The sequence below is a fragment of the Cyprinus carpio genome, chromosome A6 (genome assembly GCF_018340385.1).
Source record: "Cyprinus carpio isolate SPL01 chromosome A6, ASM1834038v1, whole genome shotgun sequence".
NCBI lineage: Eukaryota > Metazoa > Chordata > Actinopteri > Cypriniformes > Cyprinidae > Cyprinus > Cyprinus carpio.
In genome coordinates this window covers 33,065,742-33,076,795 of record NC_056577.1, presented here as the reverse complement: position 1 = coordinate 33,076,795, position 11,054 = coordinate 33,065,742, and the positions used below count along the sequence as shown (strand labels likewise).

The 11,054-nt window shown below is 33.7% G+C and overlaps 1 protein-coding gene across 1 annotated transcript; it reads right to left on the bottom strand.

Annotated features, from left to right (window-relative positions):
* Positions 1–954: 954 nt before the first annotated feature.
* LOC109057669 (1,25-dihydroxyvitamin D(3) 24-hydroxylase, mitochondrial-like) lies at positions 955–7,869 on the bottom strand. Its single transcript, XM_042759090.1, has 12 exons — positions 7,442–7,869; positions 6,339–6,529; positions 6,158–6,251; positions 5,980–6,073; positions 5,807–5,898; positions 5,540–5,651; positions 4,323–4,468; positions 3,800–3,966; positions 2,282–2,360; positions 1,851–2,048; positions 1,650–1,761; positions 955–1,532 (listed from the first exon to the last, which is right to left on the bottom strand). The coding sequence occupies exons 1-11, from the start codon at positions 7,679–7,681 to the stop codon at positions 1,651–1,653; spliced, it is 1,524 nt and encodes a 507-aa protein (XP_042615024.1). The 5' UTR covers positions 7,682–7,869; the 3' UTR covers positions 955–1,532; position 1,650.
* Between the last annotated feature and the right edge of the window lie 3,185 nt (positions 7,870–11,054).

Here is an 11,054-nt window from a genome sequence, read left to right as displayed (position 1 = left end):
ACTAATTCGAAAACATCACTTTAGAACTTTAGTAACAAAGGAACGTTGAGTTTCTAAATTGAAAGTTTATTGTATCACTGTATTTAAAAGTCGAGTATTATGAGAGAGAGATAATCTGAGCGAGTGATTACCTGCATCTGATACAGAATTAATTCTTCAGCTCAATCTCATATATAAAACATGAGTTTGAATGTCCGCTGAAGAAATCGATATCTTTGTCGTACTATCCTGACATTTGTTAACTGCATCTTACAAGCTGTTCTTGAAAGTAAAAATAACTTTCTTGTTTACAAAAGCGTTTCAGTTTTTTTCAGTATAAAAGCCTTTAAAGCTGTTTACTCACTCATCTAATGGAGAAACAATGTAACAAATATCACCATCATGAACAAACAAACGCACCATTTCTCAGTACTAAATAATACCATTATTAAATACCACTGTTATTTATATAAAATATTATGTATTGATTTCAATTTAGTCAAAAGTACAAATGCAGCACTCTGATATACAGCATTGAAGTTACATAAAATATAACATAATGAGATTTTTAGTAATAAACCGCATATTTGAAGTCAAAACAATTACTTTACAGGAAGCGGCGTGATACAAATGGTGAGTTCTGTTATCACTAGAATATTGCATTCCTCTCAGCCAATCAGATTTGAGGACCAGAAAGAACAGTTTTATAAATTTTTTTTATATATATATATTTTAATTTTTCTTTTTAATTTTTCTTTATATATATATATATATATATATATATATATATATATATATATATATATATATATATACATACAGTATATATATATAAATTAAAACCATGGTTCACTATAGAATGAAATGATTATGATGTCCAGATGGCACAGCATTTTTATTTTTTATTTAATAAGTGAAAGCAAAGTTGTTTTTTGTGGCATACACACTGAATTCAAATTATATCAGACCACAGCATTACATTTAAACGTTTTATTAAGAAAAAGTGGTGAACAATATCCAGTGAATTTCTAAACTGAATTTCTAAGTGATTTTCTTTTCAACAATCACTCATTGTTTTTTCATCACTCATACAGACATACATTAAACATATTATACATATTTATTTATGAGTACATAAATAGAATATTACATTTATTTTTTATATAACATGTATGTACAACATTTCTACACTTTTTTATTAAAAAAAGATAAAAGATTTAACATAAGACTGTACATGGAATGATTTCAGTACTAAAAAATAGTGCATAGAAAATTTACCATCTCTCCATAATAATTTTAAAATTTCAGTAAAATATATTTACTATAGTATTGTAGCAGGTAGCAGCAATTATAAGAAACACTTAAATATTTAATTTAAGCTGTCATTTTAATAAAGTAATAAATAGAAGAATTATTTACTAGTATCATAAAACTAAATACTAATAGTTTGAGGTATAAGTGTGAGATTGATTTGTTCTATAGTTTAGCAGCAGTATAAAGGCCTCGCAATGTGTTGGATCCATTAATATGGAGTCATCTTTTCAGGTTAGTATCTGCAAAGAAAAAAAAAGAGGGTTTCAAAACACAAGAGAAGAGCCTTAAAATGCACACAGGAGCATCAAACCTTTGCTAATATCCTCATGGCCTTGAATGAGAAGTAATTTTCATACCTCATCGGCGGACAAAAGCCACGGGAAGCTCTCGACTGGGAACCAGAGTTCCTGAATGCAGCGCTTCCACCGGCTCATGATCTGTGGCCACAATCTCATAGTCACGTAGTATCTGTGATGAAGAGCATGAAAAATGATATCAATCTACTCATATTAAGACCTAGAAAAATTGCTTAAGCTTCTATTGTCCAGCAAACGTACCCAGCAGAGACTGAGTTGGATCTGTAGCTCAGCGAGTCGCCGGCCGATGCACATCCTCTTTCCGATCCCAAATGGGACATGTGCGAAAGGATTGATGGAGCTTTTCTCCTGAATCCAGCGCTCTGGTCTGAACTGCTTCCCGTTGTCAAAATACTCCTCGTTTGAACCAATAGCCTGAGTGTTGATCATCAGGACAGTCTGGGAACATCATGAGAGATAGGGATAAATAAGTGACGAACGAGACACAACCTAGTTATAGTCTTGTGTCTCTTTTGTAAAATCTAGTGAGCCTATTTTTTGCTTATAATTTATAGCTTTTGAAATCACTCTTATTTCAGTTAGGATGCTGTTTAAGAAGGTTGCTCACTAGGTTTTGAATCAGGGTTCATATAGGGGGCAGTAGTGAGCAGATCTAATAATGAGATACTCACTCCTTTGGACAGAGTATAATCGCCCAGAACGGTGTCTTTGTCTAAGGTACGGCTGGTGAACGGCACAGACGGTGAAACTCTGCGGGGGGAAAAAAGACAACAATGAACCTCACGCTTTTGAGAATTCTTGTAAATGTCCTCTTATTTTTTGCATGCGTGAGCGCGTAAGCTGAAAGGTATGAGGCACGTTATGCTGCTAATGCAAGTCAAGGCTAGATAATCCCACAAATACACCATCAACATTCCCAGCACATGCTTCAGCATTATCCTGCTTTAATGTCTGTGTCTTCCTGTAACGCATGACTGTCGCCTGAAACATGAAAGCATATGAGGCATAAACATGCTTCCATGCGCTTTCGGATTCCAGTCTGGACTATTATGTCAGCTGACTGGATCTGGGAATGACCAGCCTAATTTAATGCCATTCTATTAGGAATGATTCATCTCATATGAACTTTTTTACAGCTGATGCAGAGACAAGAGCAAAGGGACGACTCTTAAAATAAAGATTCCAAAATGAGTTTTTTGCAACAGTGCAATAGAAGAACGATTTTTAGTTCCTTGAAATTTTCATCAAACAATTCTTAAAACAACCATTTTTTTCTTAGTTTGAAGAACATTACAATAATCTGAAGAACCTTGCCCTTGGAAGGTTCCAAAAGGTACATGAAAGGTACATTAAAAGTTCTTCATGGAAACATTGATTCCAATAAAAAAAACTTTTATTTTTAAGAGTGTAAGACTTTTCAGGTAACAGTTCTTAAAAGAACCATTTTTCCTCATTTTTCACTTTTGCCCTCTTAAAAATAAAGTTTCTTTACTGGCATTGATGAGTCAATAAAGAACCTATAACATCCATGGAACCACTAAAGGTTCTTTATAGTAGAAAATGGTTCTTTAGATTATTTAAATGTTCTTCAGACTAAGTAATTATTATTATTATTATTATTATTATTTATTTATTTATTTATTTTCAGTTGTTCAATGAAAGGTTCTCTGGGGAACCCAAAATGGTTCTTCTATGACAATGCTGTGAAAACCTACTTTTGGAACCTTAATTTTTCAGAGTGTTGAAGAACATTTTAATTATCTGAAGAACCCTTTTCCACTATAAAGAATCTTTCTTGGAATGGAAAGATTCTCCACAAGGTTCTTTTTTTTGGCATTAAGGGGTTCCATGAAAAACCTTCAACATCCATGGAACTTTTCCATTCCACAAAATAAATAATGGTTCTTTTAAGAACTACTCATGGTCTTTAAATGACATTGATGCAAAACATGCTTTTGGAACCTTTATTTTTTTTAAATTCCATTTGTGTTAAAGATTCTTCATGGAACCATCAATGCCAATAAAGAACAACTGGTTTTGGTTCCCCAAAGAACTTTTCAATAAACAGATCCTTAAAGAACCATGTTTTTCTTAGTGTGGAGAGCATTTTAATAATCTAAGGAAGGCAGAAAATAGCAAGAAAAAAAATACTATTTCAATTTTTCTACTATCTACTATATTTTGCCCACCTCATGGACTCCTTCAGGCAGGCTTTGAGGTAGGGCATGTTCTTGATGTGCTCGGCACACGGTGTTTCACCTGCAGGCACCACATCCTGGATCTCTTTCAGAAGTTTAGCTTGGGCGCAGGGGTTACGTGAGAGGTTGAAAATAACCCACAACATGCTATTAGCGGTCTGCAAGAGGAAAACAAGAAGAATTTGCTTGGTCAGTCGGGCCACACTGTACAGGCCCACTACGCCTGCCCTGCCTCATTCTTCTGACTTATGTGCTTGATTGAGCTAAGCTGTGTGTTGTTCAATCTTAGCCTGGATAAGAGCAGAACAAAGACGAGTTAAATCAACTGTTTTTTTAGCCCACTCGCGTGTGACTCAAAAACAAGCTCGCTGAAATACAAGTTGGTTTGTGTGGGGTCATGAAAGTAATAAATAGAACAATTATTTACTAGTATCAAAAAGCTAAATACTAATAGTTTGAGGTATAAGTGTAAGATTGATTTATTCTATAGTTTAGCAGCCGAATAAAGGCGTACCGTCTCCACTCCTCCGATCTGGAGTTCGGTTGTGGCGGCGTACAGCTCCTTCTTGGTCAGGTGGCTCTGGTGGTAGATGTCGCAGAGAAAGCTTCCTGTGTTGCCGTTTGAGTGCCTCTTCAGATTCTTGTCAATATAAAGTTTTGCTGTTGAAATGATGGATTACTTGATTAGTTGGTGATATTTTTGCTAGTTTTGAAAGTTTTAAAACATGACATTTTGAGTGTGTGCATGGTATTTCGTGAAAATAGAAGTACAGTAAATCATTTTTTTTCTCTCAATATATTTACAACAAATGCATAATTTTTTAAATACATTATATTTATATAAACACACTACCATTCTTTGGAGTTGATTTTATGTTTTTGAAAAGAAGTCTCAAATGCTCACCAATGCTGCACTTTTTCATTAAAAAGACGGTAAAAATGTTGTAATAAGTAAATGTTTTCTATTGTAATATATTAAAAAATATTATTTATTTCTGTGATTCAAGCTGAATTTAAGCATCATAACTCCAGTCTTCAGTGTCACATGATCCTTCAGAAATCATTCTATGATGATTTACTGCTCAAGAAACATTTATCATTTTAAATTACAAGTGATTTTTAACCTTAACTATTATGTTAATATCTGTGTGTTTATGCAAAGCACTTTAAAGAATTACTATTGTGCAACAAAGGTATGCATCAATTGCAAAGCATTCAGTGTGTATACCTTGAATACACTTTGGATAAAAGCATCTGCCAAGTGCATGAGTGTAAATATTCTATTCAATAAGTTAAAAATTGTTAAGGTATTACCACTTTTGTCTAAATGGCCTATGTGGGGAACACCCTACTTGTAGTCAGGTACAGCACGTGCTGCTGTTGTTTAGCTGCAGGGAAAGTGAAGTGTTTGTGAATGTGTGACAGATGCTGCGAGTGAGCTGCCACTAATGGAGCCACAGCAGCACAACAAACTGTGAGTAATTCAGTCTCACATCAACATTCCTCCCTCCCTCCCTCTGCTCCTGCTACTACAAATATTTGGCTGGATTCTCATGCACTTAGGTCACTGCATTTACTACTGTGGTTTACTCTCTCTCTTTCTTTCCTGCTGTGAGCACAGATCTGCTACGGTGGGTTGGAGCAGATAGCCGTAAGTTCACTTGTCATCACCTAACTGGAAATTAATGCTTTATGGGTCACATTTCAACTGATTAAGGAGCTCTTTAGTACCTGTGCTAAAAATACGGTCCCAGGCTGCTGTGTGATCTTGCCATGTTTTTGTATTGAAGGTCTTGTGGAGCTCCACGGGCGTCACCATCATCAGCCCAAAGGTGCTCATCATCTGAAAGTGAGGAAACACCATGTTGATCTGTTTTGGAATTATGAAACACTTTGCATTGCATTGCATCAGAAGAGATGTAGATAAAGCTTATGCACTTTAGAGTGTGTTACTCACTGTTTAAACTATAAATTGGGTCAAAAAGATGGTCAATTTACCGTTTTTACTGACGTGATGAAATCCATGGCCTCCTGGCTGATATTGTCTTGCAAGAGTCCAAACCGTTTGTCATAAAGCACATAGCAAATAGCTAAAGGACCAAAAGAGAAAGAAATGTAATGCATTTCATTATAGCAAGTCAGTATGTAGCAGCTGTGACATGGAAACTCACTTTCAAAGGACCACTTGTTCAGTTCAAAATACAAATCATTGATCTTCCCGTTGACTTGGGCTCTTCCGATCCTCTTTATCAAATCAGCTGAAACCTTTTCATAAAGACAACAAGCGGTCATTCATACAATCTGTGCATATATGTGAATTAAACTTGATGTTTCTCAAGCAGAACTCACTTCATTGATTTTCCCGTCCAGTTTCATGACTTCGGTTGGTTTCATGAGTTTCTGCTGGAAAGCGCTGCGCACGCGCTGCCAGTCCTTTCCTTCCCTGCAAATGTATTCATTTACATTGTAGAATATTACGAAATAACCAATAAAATATCACATGCATTTGTAACTGAACTATAATATTTACAGTATGAGCAGCCCATATGCCTCATCTCGCATGTCTCTGTAGGCTTTCCATGGTTTGATCTCCAGTCTCTGAGGATAGTTGCCCTCCTTCCTGTAAAGAGCCTCCAATAAACATGGAGCCCCAATGTGAACCGATTCAAAAGAGCCCAGCTTCATCTGGAAGATCTTCCCAAACTTCTTATGGTAATTTATCTGAGGTTGAAAACACAATAGCAAAGAAAAAAAAACCCTTAAAACTGAAGAAATGTACAGGAATGAATGAATGTCGCGTTTAAATGAAATAATGTTTTATTTAAGCTATATTAGGATAATAATAGCTTACAAAAATAAATAGAAAAATGTTTCACTAAAATTACTAATTTAAGTTAAGCTTAATTTATTGTGTATATATAAATAAAAATATAAATGATTAGCACACAACAAATTAAATTAAATCATGCATTTATTATAAAAACAAAATCTGTAAGCTTCACTACACATCAAAGTTATGTTATAGTGTATATATAAAGAAGAAAATGATAAATGAAAAGCCTACATGACTGAAATCCATGACTAAAAAGCCTAAAATCACGCATTTATATTTTATTTTAATGACCATAAATACATGAATGTTTCAAATAACTTTGTTAATTTATACTGTTAACTAAGTTTATTTATAGTGTATATATAAGAAAAATATAAATGAAAATCCAACATGAATTAAAATAATAATAATAATAATAATAATAATAATAATAATAATAATAATAATAATAATGGAAATCAAGGCATACTGTTATATACTACTGTATTTTATAGACAAAATGTAATTATGAAATTAACTTTAAAAGAATTATTCATATAAAGTTTTTTTTTAATTGGAGTAAATAAAAATAAATAGAAATGGAAAGTTGATTTAAAATCATTAAAATAATTACGTTTTAAATAAAAACTCTATCTATCTATCTAAATATATATCTATCTATCTATCTATCTATATATATATATTATATATATATATATATATATATATATATATATATATATATATATATATATATATATAATTTATTTTATTTTATTCTATTTTTTTTGCATAATGTATAACAATAAAGAGGTTCATACCAGCGCCTCATGTTGTCTTTTAAGACCTCCTTTCCGGAGCAGCTCGATGAGGCTTCCGAACAGCGGCCAGTTGGTTGGTCCAGGGATGGAGTCGAGACTGTGCGCGCAGGGCGCGCTCCCCGCAGCATCCTTCGAGTCCAGAACGCAGACGGAGGATGTGGGCTTGCAGTGCTGAAGCCCGATAGACTTCTTCTTCAACAGCTCCAGAATCTGAGGACCTTTCTGGATATGCGCTCTCATCTTGACGAGTGCGTAAAACTGCGTGCGTAAAAGTGATCGTGAAGTTTCTCTTAAGTGCGACTATATATATACTCGCGGCTGTGTTTATCTCGGTCGGACGCGGCGACCAATCAGGAATCGTGTGTGGAAGTCGAGCCCACCATTCATTTATGGATCCGCTTTGGTAAGGACCGCATGACCCCACATAGACGGAGGAAGTGCCCTCAAACGCGCTTTATAAATAAACCTAACGGAGGTAACGCGGTTCGCTTTGAGCTGCCCTCAACTCCTCTCTCTGAGTAAACACTGAGACCACGCGACGCCACGACGCGCAAATATTTGCTCAGTATCTCCTGTGCGCACTCGTGGCCAAAGGCGATCGGCAATCGCGGTTGTTTGTACAATATTTGCGATGGAGCTCCAGAACATGCCAACGTGGAATTTCATTGATGAGATCTCACATATCATCATCATTAAGCATCGCTATGTGCAAGTGCAGCACCTGATTCATAGTGAACTTGTCTTTGAAAAGAAACTCTTCTAAAAGCTTTTTTGAATTGAGATTTTTACAGTATTGACAATAAGTACATCAGGAAAGCTGTATTTGTCCATAAGCATTAAAATTTTAGATTAAAAGTAGCATAAAAGGAAGTGTATATCTAAATGTTCCTGCAGTGTGACAAGCTATACAAATATTAATATTTAATTAATGAATTTGATGTCAGGAAGGCATGCACTGCACCTTTTATTTATTTATTTTTTTATTTTTTTATTAAATTAATATAAATGTAGTGTGGTTTCAAAATATTGTCTAATAAAAATACCAGGATAGTTATGAAAAATGGATGTTTGTCCATGATCATCAAGATTTTACATTACAAAGTTGCATGTGAGAATATGCACTTTGGAAAAAATATCGGTCATGAAACAATTTTCACTCAGAAATTGCTAATAAAATTCACAAATAATTATAAAGAAATGGCAAGTAACACTGGATTTTGAATTAGAAAAACTGAAACAATATTTTCTTGCAAAACATATTCCAATAATCAACATTTTTTACAGTGCACTGTATTTTTTTTCTTCTTGTTTAAAGTTGTAATTAAAACAATAATTATTATATGTATAATTATATTTATAATTTTGGGTATTTAAAATATTTGGTGTTTTAAAATAAACATTAAAGTACAAATATTAAGTATTCAGTGAATATGATGTCATGAAGACGGCATGCATAATAATTATAGAACAATAAAAAAAGGAACTTTAAGTGAATTATTACATATAAATTATTGCACATAAAACAGCATGTAAACTACATTTTAACTATCATATTTGGCTGCAAAGTACATTAAGCATTGTACATTTCTGTACGGGTTGTTTAGCTGGACCATGTTGTTAATATGTGTATCGTATGACCCATGAGCATGAGGTTTGGGTAGAAAATTAGCCGGGTAAGCATGTTGCCCAGGTACCCAATATGAACTCAAGCCCCTCTGGTAATCCCACGCTCATGACAAAGTGTAATTTTACCAAAGCAGAGAAATGCGGTACAGTAAACATGTTGACTCATAGCATACATAGGACTTGTTTAAATAACCTTGAACCCTCTGCAATGCTTGCTGTGCTGCCGTAGTGTTTAACAACACTGCGTCCATAAAGGCACCCCACACAGAGAACAGAGTCATCCGGACTGGGTTTGCTAGTGCCTATGAGACACTTGAACTAACAAAGAACTAATGTTCCTAGAACGTTCTCTCAAAGTTATGAACAAACACTCTTCCAGTTACTTGAATAGAATGTTCTCTACAAGTTGTCATTACGTTCTCAAAATGTTAGCACAAAAACATTTTTTGTTGGATGTTTGTTCATCTAAGATGGTTTAGAGAATGTATACATTTGGCAGACACTTTTATCCAAAGCAACTTACAGTACATTCAGACTATACATTGTTATTATAATTTTTTTTACCATGTGTGTTCCCTGGGAATCGAACCCACGACCTTTTGTGCTGCTAACACAATGCTCTACCACTGAGCCACAAGAACACACACAGAAAACATTCAGAAGTAATTCCCATAATGTTTGCACATTAATAAAATGGAACATTCCCCTTAAGGTTTTCTTTAACTTAACCACATTTTTTTTTTTTTTTTTTTTTTTTTTTTACATTTTTGAATGTTCAGATAATATTCAGAAATAACGTTTTCATAACTTATTGTAAATGTAGAACATACTTACTTGTTATAGTCATCAATAGTGGAAAAACAAAATGCCTTTTTCAGCATCTGATGCTGGTCAGTTTAATTACAGCACAAACAGACTTTTTTTTTAATTCACCAGAACTATTTGAAACACAACTTGTGCACATTGACATGGCTGATGGTAGTTTTGTTAATCGTTCGGTTTTTGACCAATTATCCCAAAGTGGCCAAATATTGGCTGATTTATCATGTATATCTCGTCTAGCATGATGGTCAAATTGCACATTAAGGTCACATGCTGCTTTAAAAATGAACCTGGAAGTTTAAAGGGTCATTACTTTTATGTTGTACATTTTTATTAGCATCTTATATGTCATAGTATATTAGATAAAATAATTTGAATAATAATAATAATAAAAACATTAAATTAAATTTTAAAAAGAAATAAAAAAAAAATTGATTTTGGTTCATGACTCATCTTGCTGTCATTATTTCTATATATATTCTAGGTCTCTCTTCATTTTTTTCACTCTCTTATTAAAATGTTCCAAACAAAAATTTTATTTGAAGGAATTGCATTTTAATCGATAATCATTTCATCATTTTTAATTGTCCCCATTGTCATTTTCAATCCTGCTAGTATGTTGTCCCTTTAAATTAGACAGTTCCTTGATCACATCATCCTCCAGGAAGTGACATCATTATGGAGGGAAATCAGCAGCACACACATTAGTGAGTAAAGCTTTTATGTTATTTATATGAATAACTAACACATACCCTTTCTTCTTTCTATTTATTTTTTTAAATTAAAATAATAATAATAATATATTATTATTTATATTATACTATATATTTTCTATTTCTTTGTTGTAGTTTATATTTGTTCAGTACCTTTATACTGTATGTTGGGGGGAAAAAACACATTAGTGAGTATTAGCGATGGATTTAATGAATACTTTGTTGATCTGTGCTAGCATGATTATATCTGAAGCAGACGTTTATTTTCATATGTATGTACTGCATAACAGAAATGACTCTGGATTGGTTGTTGGTTAACAGTGGAGACGTTTGGACTAGAATCAGTGAAGCGAGTAGCAGGCGTTTATAGTGACAGGAAACTCAAGATGGTGGATGTCGTTAGGCCTTGTTTTTGTTTAGAAATAACCCTCATAAACAAACCTATAAACATA